Here is a 23748-nt window from a genome sequence, read left to right on the forward strand (position 1 = left end):
TGTCTACCTGACTTAGCAGTGATGTATATGTTATCATATACATAAATTCTAAATATGTTAAAGGTTTGCAACTGTGCACGGTCCCATATTTTAAACCAACAGATATATCTCAGCATATTTTATGTATATGCTTGATTTATCAAGATGTATATCTAAAATTATTTTTATTATCAACATCTGATGTGTATTATATCAGACATAATGCATTTTATTTGATCTTTTCTATTGTAGCATATTGATGTCATTTTCTATCATTTGCGGAAGAAATCAAAGTTAAGGAATGATCAAGATTACAGGTTCACAACAACTAACTGTTTTTTCAAGAACTACGTTATGAAGACGTACTCCAATTATTATGAGGATGATACAGATTTAGTCATTACTACACAACAAGATTATGCTTAATCTGTTGATGTGGTCCTAAATGAATATGCAATAACAAATATAATCAAGGGATACTGTATGCCATCTGGTTTACCATGGCACCAAGTTGATGAGGTGTATGTTCCTATCAACTGAAATGAGAAGTTTCACTGGGTGTTAGCTGTTATTGTCCTAAAGGATAGACGCATACGCATTTATAATTTGCTGTCCAGTCTAAGGAATATGGAATCAATTAATGAGATTAGCAAGTTGGTTGCGATGCTGCCAACTTACCTCTCCGACAACAGATTTTTTTGAAGAAACATCACGTACAAATTGGGCTAATCTTGAAGCATACAGGGATAAGATTACAAAAGACTCAATTTCTGAATGAACATCTCTCTGAGGTTGAGGATGTTCAAGACATTATGCAACAAGAATGTGACAGTGTGTTAGTATACTAATCAATTATTTTTATTCGCAATATTATCGTACATGTATCAATGTATTTGTTTTTTTCATTGCTAGTAAATATTAAGTAATAATGTGTAAGCTTTTTGTATGCATGACAGGGATTGTGGAGTCTTTGTTGTTGGGTATGCTGAATACCTAAGTGAATGAATGAACGTGTCTTCGGATGGTTTTGAAGCAAAATACCATCGAATGCGTTACGCCACTCCTTCGAAAATATGGTATTCAAAAAGCTCAGAAAAATTATGTTAGTGAAAATGATGACCCTCCAAGATCAAGGTCAAGAAATATACGAATTCCGGGTGAAAACGAAATAGTTAGCATTGAGTAGTGAAGAACATTGTTAAGATTTTCTTTGTGTGCTCTTGAAATTTGTTGGGAATGTTCAAAGTATAAGTACTTTAGTTGTTTTGTATGGCAGAATACAATGACATTTTTGTTTAACATATGACAACATACACATAGATATCTAGCCTTTTATATGTGTATATGTCTTCATATATATAGTAAAGTTTACAACTTCTAATGTATGTTGAAAAATATACATAATTGTACATAAACTACAATTTTTAATGTGTGTATATATTTTCATAAAGATGGTACATTAGAGAACTTACAAATGAATGCTGGCAAATATATATAAATTTACATTCAATTGCAGGTTAAAACTAGACTGAGCCACATATTAAAACTTCATACAATGTATATTATATCATATACATAAATTTTTAAAAAAAATAAAAAACACAACAATAAATCAAACTGTTATTTTAAACTTTAGTATTATCCACTTTATTTCAACGCACAAATAATAAAATAAAACATATCAATAAAGTTAAACCTGAATAATTATTAACACATAATCAATTGTTACTATTCAGGAATATAGTGAAGAAAAAAGTTATTTCAACGGTATATGTAACACTAATAACATTTATTTTTAAATTTTTTGTTTGCAACTATATGTTTACATTTACAACTCAGATTTTTATAACGGCGCTATGTATGTTTAATGCTATACATTAATTAACATGTAATCTACATAATACATATATCTGAGATAAATGCTATAAATACAGGTTATGTATGTTATATAATATACATAATTATTTTATTATTTGTCTAGAACATTATTTTATTTCTCTTTATAATTATAACAAAACAATAAGTTAATTCAACAGTAAATACAAAACAAATAACATTTATTTTTAAATTTTGATTTTTTCAAATATATGTTTACATGTACAAATCACAGTTTTTACAACGGCGCTATGTATGTTTTATGAAATACATTACTGAATATACAATCTAGATAACAAACATCTGAGTAAAACGCCATAAAAACAGGTAATGTATGTTTGATAATATACATAACTGTGTTTGATAATATACATAATTGTGTTAATATACATAACTGTGTTAGTACTCTAGTATATTTCAAAGCATTAATGAAACTATACCAGCGTCTACATAAACATCACATATAAGAGAGAGAAAAAAGAACACTAAAATTTAAATCGAAACAAAATAAAATTTATTTCAACGAAAAAATAAAACACAAAAATATATCAGTTAGTACTCTTCAAAAGTATAGCAAAACAATAAACTATTTCTCCTTTGAAAAAAAACCTACATGAACACCTATTATGTCCTTCTTGGCCGCATCGTCCACAACGGTTTGTGCTTGAAGAAAGTGTTTCACTTGATTTCTTCTTTCGCCCCTTCTTCGATCTTCTTGAAGGTATTTTGTAAATCGGTGGCAACACTTCTTCCTCATCTACCCTATTGGAAACATCCCAGTCTTTCTTGTCTGGCATTGGAACGATTGGAACTTCATATGTCTTCACCAATGTGTTTGGCTTGTAGTATTCTGAACAGTATTCTCCAAAATCTTTTATATGTTTAGACTTCAACACAGCTATAACGTAAGCACAAGGTATTTGATCTATTTGAAACCTCGTACAGTTGCATGTGCCACTTTCTAGATCAACAATGTATCTTCTCCCAAATTCATAACCTGAATATACATATGTTGAAGAAACCTTCACCTGAACAGTAAAAAACAAAAATTAAACCAATTAATTTTTTCGGGAAATATAAATTTAAATAAACTTCTTTTCAGTTAAACAAATACTACATATAAATGCATAATTTAAAAAGTTAAAGCTTATACATACTATCATTCTCAAAACTTTCACACCGTTGAGAGTTAGAATTTCTTCAAATCGACGACCCAAAGTGGTACTTGTATAAGAAGCTATTTCACTGTTCTTACAGTTTCAAGAACCAAATAATATTCGAACCTCTTCTAAGAATCCATATATTGGCAATCCTCGGGCCTCTACCAAACACCCATTAATACACTTAGCAATATTCCAGGTCATCATCCTACCTCTGTTTACCGGTGAATGACATCTACTTCACTTTTCATATCCAGCTTCTTGTAAATATTTTTTCACTCTCAGATCAGCTTTTTCAATCTTTACCATCAAATAGTCAAAATCATCTTTCCTATAAGCTTTAGCCATTGAATAATACAAATCACTGATACTTTCTTTGCTCTTACGAAAGTAACTACAAATATTTTTTCAAAGATTCCATATGCAAGCAAGAAGTAGGACATTTGGATATACAACACTGGCAGCTTTTATAATACTTTCGTTCCTATCAGATACAACACACATGTTTTCACGTTCACCGAATGCAGTTTTGAACAAATTGAAAAATCATGTCCACGAATTATCATTCTCAGTATCCACAACCCCATACGCAAGTGGTAATATGCATCCTAAGTTACGAAAACACTATATTAGTAAAAGAACAAATTTTTTTTTTTTTTAAATCAACTGGACAACATCTTTAAATATGTTAACATATACATAGATGTGTATGTTAACATATACATAGCTGGTGATATTTTCTTAAAATATACATAACTGGCGATATGATAATAAATACAATTCGGTGTGTTTTTTAAAAAAAATCAAAGAAAAATGTTCAGAATTTTTTTTCTTTAACAAAAATAACTTTTTAATATGAAATACGATGTATGTTAAAAAAAAATAACAGAGTATGATGATTTTTCACATACCTGCACCATCAAGGGTACTTGCTGAGACGGAAGTGCCTTGATATGGTCCACTTAAATGTGCCCCATCAACAACAACAACGGGTCTGCAATACTCGTACCCCCTAATCATGGGATGCAACGCTATAAACAGATACATGAACCGATTATCCCATTATTTGTGCATTACAACGTGTGAATTAGGATATATATTTTTTAACATATAAATGTATCTCGGCATCTATCTTAACCATCTGCAGGTCCACCTCTAAGCAACGATATGGCACACTCCTTTGCACGCCATGCCTTCATATAATTTATATCCACACCATATACAACTTTCATTTCTTCGATGATGTCCCCGGGTGTGTACCTTCTCTTATGGTTAACTAATTTTGGAGCCATGAATTCACAAACAAAAGAAGTTATCGCCAAAATATTCTGCAGTACCCTGTCCCTCAAAGCGCATGTATGTTCAGGATTAAATTTATGAATCATAAAAATATCTATTTTTTTGTAAGTAGATGTTCCAAATTCCACTGACATTCCTCATTGTAACATCGGAGGACATAGTTGAGATATAAAAAAAGTCATTCAAATGATTATAATTTGTATCATTTCATAAGTTCTAACGATTTGATTGTTACAAATTCATCATAATAAATACATTATAGACATGCATAAATTTTTCACATAGACAGCTATATACAATCTAATAATTCATATAATTAACATTAAAAATAAAGTATGTACATTATGGATTTAATAACACATCTAAAGGCATGTTACCAGTTATGTATATTTTTAGATATACATAACTGTTGTCCATTATCTTATCTTCTCACATCTACATTTTAAAATATATACAAAGCACAAAAAATGTATATGTAGTTGACATAACAGAATTAATCTAACAAAATACATTAACCAGTTGTATCGTATGTATGCACTTACTTTTCAGTAATAAGGCTATCAAAAAAAAGTTAAATCAATACACTACGTTGCATAAATATACATAACTTTAAAACAGTTCTTCCAAAGACTACACTGATAATGTGTTTTTCGATTTTGTTTAGCAAAAATAAAAAAAATATAAATGTTCATTCAAGTATATACAACATTGTTATTAAAAAAAATAATTTATAACATTCAAGATTTGATATATCAATAGTGCCCATTATAAAAATATACGAATCACCTTTTTTTATTAAATCTTTTTGCTCTAACATTAAATCCATTAGTCACCTTATATTTCGACATCACTGAAACGAGCATCTATTTATCCTTATACATCTGTTTCACCTTAACATCAATACTCTTGCTGTCACATATCAAGTTATCTATTTCAACCTCCGGGACATACAAAGCATATTGATTTTGTGTCTCAACTACAGATAGAGCCATAGCATCAGATTCAACACCTTCCAGGCAAACAATAACTCTTGTTTCTCTATCCAACAATATGTCTTCTTGACATTTATCTGTAGTTGAAACACACAACGGATACATCACGAACGACGGTTGTATTTTCTTCAACTCGACATACAATCGTACATTATTATCGTTACGGATATGAAAAGGTGAATCATTGTTACCGACAACATAACGTACATCAATATTTTTTCGAGTTCCGCCAATGTTTAGTCCATCAAGAATCGACGAAATCAACCTCACATAATTTACTGATTCAGCTACAACAATCCCTTCACTTTTATAATCCACATATTCTGTTTGGAATCTCCATTTACCCGAGTACCTCAAAAGAATAGCAATATTCATCTTCAATGATTCGAAATAATTTGCTTTCTTCAGTAAACAACAAAAAACAGATCTGAAATTGAATTTGATTTATGATTTTGCTTCAAATTTGTGTTTGTATGTATTTGTGATACTTAAATTTTAAAATTCCGTTGATATTACGGATGCAGTAATCCGCATATTTAATTAGTTGTGCAATTTACGTCAATTAATGTTCGATATCAGTAACTTTCTTTTTTTAAGGACTCTAACAGATTCCAATATACATAAGTTATTATGTATATGTCGTTTTAGGAATGTATATTAATAGGGAGAAAGACAAAACTAATTAAAAAAGATAGGATGTAGTGTAATTAATTCTAAAAGGTTAATATTTATAAAATTTGCACATTTTTTTTTTTATAAAAAAGTGTAAATCACACATCTTATATTGGATTGGGCTTTTCTCCCGAAGGCCATACTAGTACAGCCCAATTCTAAGCAGGCAATGGGCCTTTTTTTCCTCCACATACCATAATGAATGCTATAAACGTACGAGCAAAATAAATATCTCTTAAATTAATCTCAACTCATGTATATGACATTCAATTTTGAATGCAGACAAACAGATATTTAAATTTGTATAATATTAAATAAATAGTCACATATATTCTATATGACATAATATAGATAGTACACCATATAAGACGCAAATTGATGTCATATTGAATACATATATTTCCTTATTTAAATTTATACAAATTTAAGTACCTTACAAATTATGACCTCAATCTCGTAAATCTATTTCAATCCCACCATATGATATATGATCAGATGTCATAACCTCAAATACAATTAATTCTTAATAAATTAGTACGCAATTTATAAGAGTAGTTAAAAACTTTACTTAAACAATTAGTAATTAAAACATTCAAATCAAATTTAAAACTCAATTACCAAACAAAGAAACAACACACTTACTATTACATCAATTACACAAGCTCAACAACATTTTCATATCACTAACATTATAAAATTACTTAGTGTTATCAACTTTCAAATTAGGATCAACATCAATTCTACCAACACCTTCATCAGCCAATTTAGCCACTTCAACTTCACCCACCACTACTTTCTCTTTTTCATCCTCTGCTTCTTCCTCTGCCTCTTCGTAATTCGGATCCTTCTCATCTAACGCGGGTGGGACCGGATCCAGTTCACTAACCGCCTCGTTATCCGGTCCCTCCCACGTGTACTTCCCCCCATGACCCTTTTTTGGGTCATGTTTGAACGGCAACCCGTCAGCGGGATGCCGTTCTAACCTCTGCACACCTTTTTCGGTCAGCCTTTTTTCTATGTACTTAATCGTATCGACATTTTTCGTGTCGATTTCGATTTTTCCTCCTCTGCACTCTGCTTTGATTGTTACTTTTCCATTGTTGTTGTTGTTCTCTTGTACTACTGGCTTCATCTCTACTTGCTAATCAATATGAATTGTTTTTTTTATATTGTGATGGCTTTGAGGATGGGAGGTTAAATTGGGTATTTATAATTTAGTGTTTGACAAGATTTTTGGAAGGTGCTGGAGAATGTAGAAGGTTCTAGCTATAATATTACGTGGGATGTTTCTGGAAATTGGATTATGGTTTTATTTGAAAGTGCTAGAACATGGCAAAAGGTCAAAAGGTTGATAAAAATTGATACTCCCTCGTTTCGTTTTAGTTGTTAGTTGGTTCCCTTTTTAAAAATATTTATTTTAATTTAGTTATTCCTTTGATAAAATTATTATGTTCTTTCAATACTATCCTTAATATTAAATGACTAAACAATGTGTATTTACTCAAATTTACATTTTCAAAGTATAATTAATAAGGTTAATTTGGTAAAATAAACCAGCTAATTAATATTTTTTTTAAAGGGTGTGTCAAGTTCATAGGGGCCAACTAATATGAAACGGAGGGAATAGTTGCCCTTATAGACTCGGCACACTCATTAAGAAAACATTAATTAGAAAATTTATTTTATCAAATTAGCTTTATTAATTATACTTTAAAAATATGAATTTAAGTAAATACACTTTAATTAGTCATTTAATATTAAGGATACTATTGAAAAAATATAATAAAATTCTCTTGATTTCATCAAAGGTACAAATAAATTGAAACAAATATTTTTAGTAAGAGGGTCAACTAAAAGTATCAATCTTTGATTAAAAGTATTTTTTATTTTTTAAATGCTATTTCAATAAAAAATAAATTATTCTTTTCATAATAGAGAGAGTAATAGATTTTATAGAACCTTCTACATTTTTTGTTTCCCATGCGATGCGATGTTAGTGTTTGTGATGAAGTTTGATTAATTCGAATTGAAATTTTTATGCTCGATTGATCTAGATTTATATTCAGGTTAAGGAATTTCAATTTAGACGAGATAGTATTTTCAAGAGCGACGTGTTATGATGCTAACTAATGGGTGGTGGATTTCTTTCTTTAAAATAGTCTTAGAAGTAGTTGTGCTCTTTCTTTGAAATAGTCTTAGAAGTAGTTGCGCGGAAATAAAGGAGATAATGGGGATGCCCACGTTTCCATTTACGGTTATTAGGCCACGTTTCATTTGCAGTTATTTTATTAGAAGTAGTTTACATTTTCCCTTTAAATTGTAATGTTAGCTTTCAGAAAGGAGGAAAAAAATTGCCCCAATCTCTCTTGTTACTTCTTCTTCATCTCTTTTCTAAATTTCTTTGGCCAGAGGGTCAGCCGTAGACCACCTATCAGTGGTATCAGAGCGGGTTTGATCCAATGGAAACACGCAAGCAGTCTCTCGAACAATTCTAGCAACACACTAATGAAACTCTCGAAAAGCTCACTGCCATGTTCCACAAGTTAGTGACAGACGTTCGGGAGATTAAGGAGAAGGATTCTGACAAACCTTCTGGCTCTGGCAAGGGATCCACAATCGGTAATGTAGGGAAACCCTACCTGAAACTCCATTTTCCTCGGTTTAGTGGTGATGATCCTACGGGGTGGATATTTCAGGCTGAACAATACTTTGAATTTCAGAACTTCGTTGATACAGATCGGGTCAATCTTGCCTCTTTTCATCTTGACGGTATTGCCTTACAGTGGCACCGGTGGTTTGCCAAATCACGAGGTCCGATGACATGGAGGGAATTTACCGCGGCTTTGCTGAGTCGTTTTGGGCCGACTGATTATGATGACCCTTCAGAATCCCTTCATCGACTCAAACAGATCACCACAGTTGCAGTTTATATTGAAGCTTTCGAACGATTGTCACACCGTATTGATAACCTACCGGAGTCTTTCTTACTTGGCTGTTTTGTAGGTGGGCTGAAGGAAGATATACGGTTGGAGGTGAAACTCAAGAAGCCACGCACCATGACAGATGCAATGGGGTTGTCCAGGTTGGTTGAGGAGAAATTGAACTTGCAACGGCGGGTTACTCCGTCTCCTCGGGTTACCAGTTTTAATTCCCTACCTAAAGGCCCACACTCTGCTGGAATTTTAGGCCCAGCACCATCTCAACGCCTAGCTTTACCTGCCCCAAGTCCAGTTCGCCGTTTATCAGGAGCAGAGGCTAAAGAACGTCGGGAAAAGGGGTTGTGTTACTACTGTGATGAACGCTACATTCCGGGTCATAAGTGCACCAAGCCCCAATTATTCATGATCAGTGAAGTCGATGACGTTGAAGAGAGCAGCAGCCATGAGGATGAAGCCAATGAGAACCCTCCTGATGAGGTTTCCGCTGAGATTTCTTTCCACGCAATTACCGGCACCATCCTTCCCCAAACCTTAAGGTTGCCTGGAAAAATTCATAACAAAGATTTGGTGGTCTTAATTGATGGTGGTAGTACCCACAATTTCATCGAGCAATCGTTAGTGGAGTGGTTCGGATTGACGGTGGATAATGGGGTCAAATTGGAAGTGGTCGTCGCAAACCGTGACAAGTTAGCTTGTGTGGGACGAGTGCGAGGACTTACAATCATTATTCAAGGTTACACTATAACCACCGATTTTTTTGTTCTGCCAATCGCAGCTTGTCCTATTGTCTTAGGCGTTCAGTGGTTGAAGACTTTGGGGCCTATTGAAATCGACTTCCAGAATCTCACTCTTGGATTCCATCAGGCTGGTTCAACACATAAGTTACAAGGGTTGCGGGGGTCAGATTTGACTGCTTTAAAGGCTAACGAATTGATGGGAATACAGGGTATTGCCTTACTTCTCCAGGTTAATCGGGTCGAATCGGAGCTTTCTTCTACCTCAAGTCCTTGTCCAGCCGTTCAACATGTTTTAACTGAATATGAGCAGGTCTTTCAAGAGCCAAAAGAATTGCCCCCAAGGCGTTTCCATGACCATGACATACCCTTAATTCCCGGAGCCAAACCAGTGAGCTCTCGGCCATATCGCCAACCTTATTTGCAAAAGACGGAAATTGAAAAACAAGTTAGGGGGTTACTGCGTGATGGGTTAATTCGCCCCAGCCATAGCCCGTTCTCATCGCCGGTCTTGTTAGTGAAGAAATCTGACAGCACTTGGCGTTTTTGCGTGGACTATAGGGCTCTCAATGACATCACTGTGAAGGACAAGTACCCAATTCCAGTAATAGACGAGCTACTCGATGAACTATATAGTGCTACGATCTTTTCTAAGCTTGACCTTCGTGCTGGTTATCACCAAATACGGGTTCGGGAAACTGATATTCCAAAGACAGCATTCCGAACGCATGACGGACATTATGAGTTCGTTGTTATGCCTTTTGGCCTCACCAATGCTCCAGCCACCTTTCAATGCTTAATGAATGACATTTTCAGGCCATACCTGCGTAAGTTTATATTGGTATTCTTTGATGATATTCTTATTTATTCAAAGACCTTGAATGATCATCTTGGGCATTTACGTACTGCTTTGGGATTATTAAATACTAATCAACTTTTTGCCAAGCTCTCAAAATGTTGTTTTGGAGCTTCTCAAGTTAATTATTTGGGGCATGTCATATCATCGGGAGGTGTGGCGGTTGAAGAAAATAAAGTTAAGGCTGTACTTTCATGGCCTACTCCAACTAACGCAAAAGGGGTAAGCGGTTTCTTGGGGTTGGCGGGTTATTATCGAAAGTTTATCAAGGGATTTGGAAGTATTGCTGCCCCCTTGCATAAACTAGTTGGCAAAGGCCCTTTTATTTGGAATGAAAAGGCAGAAGTGGCTTTCCAGGAGTTGAAGATTGCCCTGACAACCCCTCCTACTTTGGCTTTGCCCGATTGGTCTCACCCATTTACTGTGGAGTGTGATGCGAGTGGGGTGGGTATAGGAGCTATTCTCACTCAACGTGGAAGACCCTTGGCTTATTTCAGTGCTCCTTTAAACGGAATCATGTTATCTTGGTCTACATATGAGAAGGAGATGTTAGCTATTGTAAAGGCGGTTCGGAAATGGCGGCACTATTTACTGGGGCGACCTTTTGTGGTGAAAACAGACCATGTCAGTCTCAAGTATTTAATGGAGCAACGAATCACTACCCCAGTTCAGTCCAGATGGCTACCCAAGCTTTTGGGATTTGACTACAAAATTGAATATAAGAAGGGAAGTTTGAACCAAGGCGCAGATGCCCTCTCTCGTACGCCCGAGTTTCATTATCTAAATGTTTCACATCCTTGTTCCACCATTTGGACCACCATTCAAGAAGAGGTACACACAGACCCTTTTTATTTGAATTTACCTTCATCCTTGCCTATTAAATTTAAAGGTAACCTTGTGAAGCATGATGGAGTTTGGTTTAGAAATGATGCTATATTGTTAAGCTCCAATTCTCCTCTTCTATCCACTGTGCTGGTTATGTGTCACTCCTCTCCCGAAGGAGGCCATTTTGGTTTTCATAAAACTCTTGCTAAGGTGAAGCACAATTTTTGGTGGTTGGGTATGAAAGATTTTGTGAAAAGATATATCCGGGAATGTCATGAGTGTCAACGAGCCAAGACGGACACCATGCAGCCTGCTGGGTTGTTGCAGCCACTTCCGGTTCCAGACAGAATTTGGGAGGACATTAGCATGGATTTCGTGGAAGGATTACCTGCGTCTAACGGGTTTACAGTGATAATGGTGATTGTAGATCGACTCTCAAAATATGCCCACTTTGTTCCTATGCGGCACCCATTTACTGCTGCAAGTGTAGCTCGAGATTTTGTAGCCAACGTTGTCCGCTTGCATGGTATCCCTTCAACCATTGTAAGTGATCGTGATAAAATTTTCATAAGTTCCTTTTGGCAAGCTCTATTCAAGCTGCAAGGGTCGGTTTTATGCATGAGTTCTAGCTATCATCCGCAGACGGATGGACAAACAGAAGTTGTCAATCGGATTCTGGAACAATACTTGCGTTGTTTTGTTTGTGACAAGCCAAAAAAATGGGTGGATTGGCTACCGTGGGCGGAATATAGCTATAATACTTCAGTTCACACTTCCACCAAGCTGATTCCTTTTCAGGTTGTTTATGGACGGCTGCCTCCAAAAATCTTGCCGTATGTTCCAGGAACGACTAAGGTTCAAGCTGTCGAAGACTACCTTCAAGACCGTGATCGGATGCTGAAAACCTTACGAGTCAACCTCTTCAAAGCTCAAGACCGTATGAAGCATTTTGCGGACCAACGCCGTCGTGAATTGGAATTTGAGGTAGGGGATCATGTTTATGTTAAACTACAGCCATATAGACAGTCAAGTGTGGTCTCCCGAACATCAGCTAAGTTAAGTCCGCGTTTTTTTGGCCCTTACAAAATTCTTGCTAAGGTAGGAAAGGTTGCATATCGGATTGAATTACCTCCTGGTTCCTTAATTCACGATGTGTTTCATGTGAGTTTGTTACGGAAAAGAGAAGGCCCTGTCCCGGAACCGATCCCACCTCCTGTCAACGAACCTGTCCAGTTACAGGTGGCACCTCAACCAGAGGGTATCTTGGAAGAACGAGTCGTGCAGAAAGGGAAATATCGGCCAAAAATAGAGATTTTGGTTAAATGGGTTGGTCAATCAAGGGAAGATGCAACATTGGAAGATAAATGGCGTTTTTCCCGTACTTACCCTCAGTTTCACCTTGAGGACAAGGTGATTTCAAGTGGGGTGGATTGTTATGATGCTAACTAATGGGTGGTGGATTTCTTTCTTTAAAATAGTCTTAGAAGTAGTTGTGCTCTTTCTTTGAAATAGTCTTAGAAGTAGTTGCGCGGAAATAAAGGAGATAATGGGGATGCCCACGTTTCCATTTACGGTTATTAGGCCACGTTTCATTTGCAGTTATTTTATTAGAAGTAGTTTACATTTTCCCTTTAAATTGTAATGTTAGCTTTCAGAAAGGAGGAAAAAAATTGCCCCAATCTCTCTTGTTACTTCTTCTTCATCTCTTTTCTAAATTTCTTTGGCCAGAGGGTCAGCCGTAGACCACCTATCACGACGTTACATAATACATTACAAGTCGAATTTGATTGAATTCAATAATTTTAATTTAAAGTATATATTAAATATACAAAACAATAATTTTTTTTCATTCGCAAACTTTTACTATTAAGTAGTTGTCTCTTAGAGTGGTTGACCTAAACTCTGCATAAAGTAATTTGCCCTCATACTTCAATATGTCAAAAATAATATAAGTAAAAATAAAAAATTTAATTAAAAAATAAGTAGCAAACAAACTACGAAAGTGTCTTGTCGTAAATACTTACTCCATTTTAAAATAGTTGATTTTTTTCTAAAATTATTTATTTTATTTTAGTGTTTAAAATATTATAATTCGTTAAGTTTAAAGGTTAATCAGATAACAGTTTAAGTAAAAAGATTCAATTGATCATTTCATCTTTCACTTAAAAATTAACTACGAAATATTGATTAATTAATATAAAATGGAAGGAGTATAGTTTATCTTTCTAGAATTTTGGGCATGCGTGAGCCATGGAATATGAAAAGATTAATACAGAATTTAAAAAGGTTTAATTTGTCACCAGTAATTAATAAACCTTAATGCCACTATAAATATAATTTGTCTCTAACAATTTGTATCAAATTAATAGCATCACTAAAGTGTTTTTATTTTCTTCAAAATTCAACCATGGCACAAAAAAATTCCAATTTGAAATTGAAGAATGTAGTTTCTTATAAAAATGAAGACGAAAAGAAATTCACTAGCAATTTAGGCTTGTACCTTCCTCTTGAGAAATTGTACCTTGGTCCAAAAAAGAAACTCCTTGTAATTAATCTTGGTGGATTATTGTCTCATAGAGTACATCGTCAACACTGGTTAAGTGTTCAAAGCTACAAACCAGACTTAATATGTGGGAATTTTCGAGTTTCGTTTCAATTTATGTGACGATATTTGAATTTATGATACTTATTTTACGAATTTTAGATATTTTTAATTGTTAGTTAATGTAACTTAAAGTACTTTTTATATAGTCGTTAGGTATTTTCATATTTTATTGTCTAAACTTACCATCAAATTTAAGAAATTTGATTCTCCGAGTTTGGACTATGACACATAAATTGAAGCATAGTGGAGTATATTTTGTTATTTAGGGGTATTAATTACTATATGATATTTTATCATCGTTGCTACGTTTTGCTTCGGTTGAATACATAATGATCCTTTTGTGTACATATATCTTCGAAATAATAAAGTAATGAAATTAATTAACATGTAAAATAGGAGTATTTGATTTATTAAAACACATTAAAATACATTGTTAATGCGTGTAATAATTATGAAATACATTATAATGAATTCATTGTTATTATTATTATTTTTGTTTGTTCAATTTATTATATGTTATTTAATGCAGTTTTCAAGAGGCCTTTCTGTGATGAATTCTTGAAGTTTTGCCTTGAAAGATTTGAGGTTGGGATATGGTCTTCTGCAATGGAGTTAGTATTATTAAGTTATTTAATTAATTATTATAATCTATTGAAACTATATTGTTATTATATTATTATAGTTTTTTTTTTTTTTGTACATTTAGGAGAAACATGGATGCTATTATAGACAATATCATGGTTGGGGTTCGAAGAAAGTTGTTATTTGTATGGGTAAGTAATAAGTATCTTTAATTTAATCTAGCTAAGAACTCATTTTTGCTTATTTATTGAGGTTAAATTTTAGATAAGAAACAATATTTAATTCAATTTAATTTTAATTATGTAGGACCAAGAAAAATGTATTGATAGTGGCTTTAAGTGCTTGGAGAAAAAGGAGAAACCTATATTTTTGACGGAATTAAAAAAAAAAAAAAGGGTAAACAAATATAATTTTCTTCCATTTTGTGGTGGAAAATATTCAGAATCCAACACACTTATGATTGATGTTGAGCTTCATACAGCTCTAATAAATCCTGTAAGGTTTTTCAATTTATTTATAGTGACAATGTATATTACTTAAACTCGAATATATTGATTATTAAGTCTTGTTTGGTTAAACTTGCAGCCTAATACCGCGGTTTTCCCTCCTGTTTTCAAAATTGGAAATGGCAAAGACACATTTCTTGGTATCGACTGGTCAAATGTGTAGCTTTTTTGTTATTATACGATCAGGTGAATGCGCGGTGAATGTTTGTTTTTAACATTTGATGTAGGTTCCGGGGGTGATTTTCGAAAGTTTTTGGATGGTCTTGTTGATGCGGATGATGTTCCGACGTACGTTAAAGAACATCCTTTGATTGGGCAACCTGCGATAACAACGTCTCATCCAGATTGGAATTACTATGCTAAGATTATTGTTCGTTTTGTTGGTATTAAGAAAGAAATTTCCCAAGTTTAGTCATTGATAATTATAGGAATTAAATAATGATTTATTTGATGTAGATTGACTCGCTATAGACTGATTCCACCGTTTCCAGTTTATGTGATGTAATTTGAATCGGTATAGAAAATGTCTTTCGCGCAAGTTTGTTTGCTTCTTGCGTCCTTACTAGTAAAATAGAAGTTCTTCGACTAATAAGGCATTCCGACCACTACATAAGTCTTCATTCATCCGGGAGAGAAGCAAACTCATCTATCGTGTTGCATTAGTGGACGCCCCACTACGAGGAGAAAATTAAGTGGGAGGTGACAAAAAAAAATTAAATTAAAAGTGGTGACAACTTTGAACAGCTAAGGTCAAAGCTTCGTTTAAATTGTGGTTAAATTATTTAGGGTGCAAAGTGTAATTTTTAAAAAAAATTTAATTTTTTTAAAAGTTCTCCAACTCCAAATTTCAAATTGAAGTTGTTGCAGTAACAATCGAAGTTGCTGTAGCAACTATCGGAGTAGCTGCAGCAACTTCGGCTGTTGCTTCAGCAACTTCAATACTTACGTAATTTCTGAAAAAGATCTGAATAGAGGAGGATACCACGGAAAAGTGATATTTATGATAAAAATGGAGGTGATGGTGCTGGTGATGATGCCGAATGAGAATATGACATTTGTTGTGGTGTTGATAGCGACGGTGGTAGAGGAGAAAGAAGAAAAATAGGCGATAGTTATGTAGATGGAGGAAATAATGGAGAATTTGAAAGAAGTGGCAATGATAGTGATAGTGGAGGAAGAGAAGGTGGCGATGGTGTGCGGTAACAAAATGGGTGTGGAGGAGGAGTGGCGGTAATGGTGTAGAGATCTTTGTGTAAATAATAAAACTTAAGGATTTTAAAATTAGTGTTATTAACATTAATCTTAAAATTGTCACCTCTACTCAATATTTAAGATTTGTATAACTTTTTTTATAGTTTTAAAAATTTTTTGTCACCCTTAATTAATCTGCCCAGCCAAGAGGTGACGACTTTATATTTACCCTCACAAGGCATGGTCATTGTATTTGTATAATCTTTTGAAAATTGTGGTCTAAAAACATATCATATTCTTAAAAATGATATTGTGATGACGACGGGTGCACTAATAGAGATGGATGTGCGTTAGTACAGTAGTGCCTAAAACATCTAATATTCTTAAAAAAAAAAAATTGATAATAATTTATTTTAATTTTTCACGTGACATTTAAAATTTTGAGATTAAAAAATATTTTAACATATTTGATATAATTCGAGGATATAGTGTTTTCAAGAGAGAAGTTACATAATAGGTTATAAGCTCGACTAAATTTAATAATTTTTATTTAAATTATTTTTAAAAAAAAATTAACTATGCAAAGCAATATTTTTTTTTCATTTGCAAATTTTTAAGAAGTTATCTCTTAGGTGTTGTTTGGTTGGAAATGTAGTTATGCTGGGATTGGTTATGATAGAATAAGTTATACTGAGATTAGTTAGACTGAAATTATTTTTTATTGAGTGTTTAGTTTGTTGTATTCAAAGTAATATGCCTGATATAATTTCTAAGAATAAATTAATTGATAACCAAAATACCATCCATCTTATTTAACTTATTTTTTAAATATTTTCTTTTCAAGCTTTAAATATTTATACTTAAAAATAAAATTTTCATCTTATTTAGCTTAATTTTTTGTGTCTGTGCATTTTCATGATTATATCGTGTGTATTTTAAAAATAAAACTTTCATCTTATTTAGCTTTAATTTTTTTGCATGTGCCTTCCCATGATAATGTCGTGTGTGTTTAAAAAAAAAATCTTACTACATCTTATTTAGTTTAAAATAAAAACTTCTAACTTAAGTTTGTTAAAGTAAAAGAAGATTTGTTGTTTATGTCACTTCATTTAAACATGTATCACTCCTATAATATAGAATATTAAAATTTATTTTAATTTATACATACAATATCAATTTTCAAGTGATTAAAAAACTTTTAAATTTAAAATAAATAATTGAACAATGAAGTCGATTGTGAACACTGATCACTCATATAAGTGATCTCCATACCCAGAGTCGAACCCTCAACCTCTGGTTAAGGGTGAAGCAGCCTCATCCACTGCACCACAACCCATGTTGGTGTATCGTGCATGTTACTTTAGAACATAAAAAAGCACTTTTAACAAGAAGAAAAGAGTCCGTTTTAATCAGTTGATTTTTTTAAAAAAATATTTGTTTCAATTTAATTATTTCTTTATGAAATTAGTAAAATATCATTATTATTTTTAATATTTGCTGATTAATCTAATTGATGATGATAAGTCAAATTAAGACCCTTCAAATTCTCTAATTAAATTATGAATTCCTTACATTTTTCAAGGATAATGCATTGGGAAAATTCTAGGGGAGAACTGTTCAGTCACTAGGAAGAGTCTTTAATAAATTTTAATTAAAAGTGTTATAGAATTAGCCTTATTTAATGGTATTTGAAAATTTAAATTTTATTATTACTACCTTATGTTTACTATTTAATATTAACGATAGAAATGAAAAAAATATAACAAAACTTTCTTGATTTCATAAATTGAATAAATAATTTAAAATAATTATTTTTATTATAGAGGTCAAGTGAAACGAAACGAGTATTTTCTTAAAATACGTGTAAAGAATATTTCTTTAATTGATTAAATTGTTAATACAACTTACCAAAAGTCCTGCTTAGAAAGTTGAAAGACTCCATCGATTAACTATACATAATTTTAAGGGTTTTTGACAATTAATTATTCTCTTCGTTCAATAATACTTGTCAATTAATATAGAATAAATAATATGAGTAATTTTATTATATTATTTAAATATAATACTTTTTTCGTTTGTTTTTACTTGTCACTTATTTATCAATTAAATTTTTATTTTTGTTAGTCATTTTTGACATATAAAAAAAAAACAATTTTTATTTTTTTATTTTGTCATTAAGCACGAATGGAGAGAGTAAATTTAATATTTTAAAAATTCATTGAATAATAAATAGTATTCAATACAAAGAATAAAATAAGTATGAGATAAATAATTATTAATTAATTTTTCAAACTGAAGTAATTAATACCCCTTGTATGCCACTATATATACATGATTTTAAGGGTTCAATAATACTTGTCAATCTAATTATAATATTTTCTCCATTTGTTTTTACTTATCACTTATTTATCAATTAAATTATTATTTTTATTTGTCATTTTTGACATATTAAGAAAAGACAACTTTTATTTTTTTATTTTGTCATTAAATACGAACGGAGAGAGTAAATTTAATATTTTGAAAATTCATTAAATAATGAATAGTATTCAATACAAAGAATAAAATAAATATAAGATAAATAATTATTCATTAATTTTTCAAACTGAAGTAACTATTTGAATATCCATTTTTCATACTCTGAACAATAAAGATGGATGGAAAAATGAATGAATGGAGTAATTAATACCCCTTGTATGTAGGGGTGGACATTCGGTTTGTTCGGTTTGATTGTTGAATATCGGTTCGGTTTTTAGATTTTCGGATTGACAAAAATTAAAAACATAACCAAACCAAAATTATTTCGGTTTGGTTCGGTTCTTACAAATTCGGTTCAATTATTTCGGATTTTTATTTCGGTATTAAAGATTAAAGTAGTGAGCATTTAAAATTGGTGATTTTTCTAGAAAAGTAATCTTTTTTTCAAACCTATTTTTCATTCCCAAATATAATTAATTCAACCTGCATGAAATAACCATAAATATCGACCTCGCTGAGTCATCGTCGTTGGCGTGACGGCAGTGGCTGCACTCGGCAGCGACTGCCGACGGCAGTGACGAACTGAGCAAATGAATTGAGCAAACGACTGTCGTTGGCGATGTTGAAATTTCAAATGAATTGACGAACTGAGGATGATTGAGCGATGCTGCAGCCTTCGTGTTAATGTTAGGGTCTAATGCAAAGCAGTATATTAGGATTTAGGGTTACTAAATGATTATAATTTATATATTTATATGTTATATCAGATTATATTATATTATATTTTTAGTATATTTACATATATATTAAATTATATATATATATATATATTATAATATATTATTTATATAATTTCGATTTTTCGATTTATCCGAATTCATTTTCTGTAAATCCAAAAACCAAATCATTTAACCAAATTTCTAAAATTTAAAATCGAAAATTAATTTTCGATTCGATTTTTATTTAGTTTAAATCAAAATATGTCCAGACCTAGTTGTATGCCACTATATATACATGATTTTATTTGCACTTAAATTGTCTATTATCTGTAAAATTTTCTTCTATTTAATTTCAAGAATGGCAAGTAATCTAAAGTTGAAAAACATTTTGGTTAATTATGATAGTGATCATGAAGATGAAATAGTTACTAGAAATTTAAAATTATTAGACCTTCCTTTGGAGAAATTGAATGTTGGTCCCAAACAGAAACTCCTTGTGCTTAATCTCGGTGGACTACTGGTCGATAGGGTGCATCAACGTAACGAGTCTGCAGTCCTGAGGTTTACCCCGAACCTTACTCATGGCAATTTTCAAAGTTCGTTACATGCGTTTTTATATTATTATAAAGTAAATTTAAATTTTTTTTCTGTCGTCCTTACTTTTTTTTTTAGTCTTTTCATAATGATTTTGTTTTCCTTGGTAGTTCTTTGTAACGGGATAATACTTCAATCGATCTATTTGAGATGCCAAAACTCCACAAACAAGACACTACAAGCAATTTTTACCTTTTACCTATCAAATTTAGGACACTTTTTTTTCCACTAACCTTTTATTTAATATTTTATATATTTTTAATTAATTTTTATATTGTTTATATTTATTTATTTTTACCCGCAATTGTTAGCATATTACTACATATTTTAGTCTGTAATAATAGATATCTCTTTTTAATTTGATAGATACACGAGATATAGTAAATTTTGATCACATGGTAGAATTAATCTCTTTAGTTATTTTTAGTCTTAAGTCGAGCATAATTATTAATTGTTTAGTTAGTTATAATTTTTTTTTTTGTCCAAAACAGTGTTCAAGAGGCCTTATTGTGATCAGTTTATGAAATTTTGCCTTGAAAGATTTGAAGTTGGATTATGGTCATCATCCAAGGAGTTAGTATTTTTTACTAATTTTATTTTTCTAATTAGTGAGTTAATTTATTAATTAATTTTGTTTAATTACTATTGTCACATTAATTTTTTATTGTTCATATTATAGTCGTAACATCGAACCAGTTTTAGACAACATTTTGGTTGGCCTTCGAAGGAAATTGGTATTTGTATGGGTAAGTGAATTTTATTTTCTCCGTTTCATTTTATTTAGTCCTTGTTTTCTTAACATAGCCTTTAAAAAGACTTAAATTAAGATTGTATTAGACAGAATTATAATTATTAATTCTGTTTTGAAACTCGAAATTTTTTTATGTTCACTTTTACTTGTCATTGTTTTACTTTTCGAGTTCAATATGTATGAACTTTGACCAACATTTTAATATATATAATTTAATATCATAGAATTAAAATTTAGATGGTCAAAAATTATACGAAAATACTACAGTATAAGTTGCGTTGCTTCTTATATTAATATGATAAAAAAAATACGTCTAAAAATGTTAGTCAAAGTTCATGAAGGTTGACCTCGAAAAGCGAAACAATGATAAGTAAAACTAAACGGAGGGAGTATTATTTTTATGTAGTTATCATCTCAATTTGCTTCATGAGAATCAGCTTGTCTAATCTTCGAAGCTCATTTTAAATTAAAATTTAAAATATGATTTTGAAGACTATATGAAAAATGTTATTAGTTCCACTCCTTGTATTCGATGGATGAAAATATAAATCTTATAATGTTAATCAAAATTGATGCAGTTTGACTTTTGAAAAGTGAAATGTTGACAGTTGAAAAAGAACAAAAAGAGTTTAATATTATGGATAAAAAGATAAAAATATAACTAAGACTTTTGATTTTATTTTATTGTTTTTTTTTTAATTTTTTTGTAGGATCAAGATAATTGTATTGACAGTGGATTTTCAACTGTGGAGAAGAAAAACAAGCCAATATTTTTGAAGCAATTGAAGAAAATATGGGAAAATAATTCTTATGGTGGAAGATTTTCAAAATCTAACACACTTTTGATTGATGATGAACCACATGTTGCTCTGCTAAATCCAGTATGTTTTAATTAATTTGCATTAATGTTTTAATTAATAAGAGGATTAGTGAGATTAGTTGTTAATTCTTGTTTAATTTGCAGCCTAATACAGGTGTTTTTCCTCATGCTTACAAAGTTAATGATGGGAGAGACACATTTCTTGGTAATAAACTTGTCCTTGTTGCTTCAATTTGCTTGTTTGATTTTCACTCGACTCTGAGTTTGTGAACGCTGTAATTTTTTTGAATTACAAAAGTCTTCATGAATTAAATTTGATTTGAGTACGATCACTTTGAGTTGATTCATATTAAACGTGTCTTGTGGAAAGTTAGTACCTCTTTCGTATATTTTTAACTTGTCTAGGATAGACTTTACACACCCCGAACATATATGGTACTGACACGTGTGACAATAGTCTTTTTTATCGTTTGATTTTCTAAACTGGACTAGTAAAAAGCAGACATCTATTTGTAGATGTTAAGAGTTTGTGACCCGAATTCTGTTGATCCGGCCCTGAAAAGTTCGCGGTGCGATCCATGTTTGTGATTTTTTGTGGGGTCTGTGGCGGTAGCGTAGGTATATGAACTTGTATGCTTTTGAGCTTAGGAATTATATGTACGCACGTATTAATAAGTGTGATTTATTGGGTCGTTTTGGACGGTTTATATACGTTGTTGAGACTTTCGTCTCCTCATTGTACTCCCCTCCATTATAGTGATTTCCTTTGCCTTTGCCCCGAAGTTTTTCCCGTCAAGGGTTTTCACGTAAATTTGTGTTTCTTCTTCTTGTTTTCATTTGTTTTGTGGTATTGCTTATCCTGTCCGAACATCAAAGTAGACCGAGATGGGCTTTTGCATGGGCTTTTGAATTTACATGTTTTTTTATTTTTTTTGGTATACATGATGTATACTGTTGATTATGTATATGTTTTTTGTAGGTCCTAAGGGTGAAATGCAGGAGTTTCTTGAGGGACTTATTGATGCTATTGATGTTCCAAGTTATGTGAAGGGACATCCATTTGGACAACCTGCGATAACCGATTCTCATCGCGATTGGGATTACTATGATGGTGTTGTTCGCGCAGTCGAAGATCCTGGATTCGGCTACACTGATTATGAGTCTGATTACTAGTTCTCATTAGGACTCTAGTTGTTCTTCTGTCAAGAAGTTTAATGGTTTAGTAGTAGTTGTTTTTGATGTTTTGGTGTGGTCTTGTGTTTATGCATGTTGGAAGTTTGTGTGTTGTGTTTCTATTATCAATGGTTGTAATGTAAATGGTTTATTATACTGCTTTCTCTGTTTCATATTACTTGGCCCTGTTGCTTTTTATCGCATGCTTGTTTGGGCCATGTATCATAATCTTTGCAACAACAAACCCTGTGTATGGGGTCTGGGGTGGGTAAAATGTACACATTCCGTACCACTACTTTCGAAGAACTAGAGAAGTTGTTTCCAATAGACCCACAGCTCAAGACAAAAGATAGTAAACAGAATCGCAATGAAACGTGAAACGGGATGGATGGAATAGCAGAAATATGAAATAAGACACCTATATTGTAATAATATCTAACACTCACAGACTAAAGCCACCCCTCACACCCAGACTCTCCTAAGTAGCAGCTCCTACCTATGGATACAGTCCTAGGATTACTAGCCCGGCTTCACCAAAGCTCTCCTCCCTACCTGCTACGACTCATCCACTCACACTTGCCTTCTAGCCTAATCCGCGACCTCCATATATCTGTGCTCATAAGTAAGGTCCTTGTATTGTTAGGGTTTATAAACTTTTGAAATTTGTGATCTGAATACATATCATAGTATCGCTTGGTCTAAGATCGAGAAGGATGAAAGCAAGTTAGTATGCTAGTTAGTTCTTCGTACCAAAAGCTTATACTTTATAGGTGCGAAAGACTTGGAAGGCAACCGCCAGAATGTAATATTATTTAATCATGAAAATATGATGTTTCCATCTTGTTGCTTGTTTTATTACGACTTTGTTTACTATCCTTTCTCTTGAGCCGGGGGTCTATTAGAAACAGTCTCTCTACTTCTTTGTAGGTAGCGGTATGGACTGCGTACACTTTACCCTCCCCAGATCCCACTGGGTGGGAATACACTGGGTTTGCTATTGT

General features: G+C 32.4%; 2 protein-coding genes across 2 annotated transcripts; one reads left to right on the forward strand and one right to left on the reverse strand.

The window, feature by feature from the left end:
* Positions 1 to 6674: 6674 nt before the first annotated feature.
* Positions 6675 to 7109, reverse strand: LOC124887374. The gene has a single exon (XM_047396971.1). It carries the CDS (start codon positions 7107 to 7109, stop codon positions 6675 to 6677), a length of 435 nt encoding a protein of 144 aa, XP_047252927.1.
* A 12645-nt stretch (positions 7110 to 19754) lies between these two features.
* On the forward strand, positions 19755 to 22876 carry LOC107841731. The gene is made up of 6 exons (XM_047396972.1): positions 19755 to 20005; positions 20495 to 20576; positions 20683 to 20749; positions 21465 to 21635; positions 21719 to 21779; positions 22554 to 22876. Exons 1-6 carry the CDS (start codon positions 19768 to 19770, stop codon positions 22745 to 22747), a joined length of 813 nt encoding a protein of 270 aa, XP_047252928.1. The 5' UTR covers positions 19755 to 19767; the 3' UTR covers positions 22748 to 22876.
* Positions 22877 to 23748: the final 872 nt, after the last annotated feature.

This window comes from Capsicum annuum, chromosome 9 (assembly GCF_002878395.1).
Source record: "Capsicum annuum cultivar UCD-10X-F1 chromosome 9, UCD10Xv1.1, whole genome shotgun sequence".
In the NCBI taxonomy this organism is placed as follows: domain Eukaryota; kingdom Viridiplantae; phylum Streptophyta; class Magnoliopsida; order Solanales; family Solanaceae; genus Capsicum; species Capsicum annuum.

Coding starts and splice junctions, on each gene's coding strand:
- LOC124887374 (XM_047396971.1), bottom strand. CDS start 7,109: ATGAAGCCAGTAGTACAAGAGAACAACAACAACAATGGAAAAGTAACA.
- LOC107841731 (XM_047396972.1), top strand. CDS start 19,768: ATGGCAAGTAATCTAAAGTTGAAAAACATTTTGGTTAATTATGATAGT. Junction 20,006..20,494: donor TACTCATGGCAATTTTCAAA/GTTCGTTACATG, acceptor TGTCCAAAACAG/TGTTCAAGAGGCCTTATTGT. Junction 21,636..21,718: donor ATGTTGCTCTGCTAAATCCA/GTATGTTTTAAT, acceptor TTTAATTTGCAG/CCTAATACAGGTGTTTTTCC.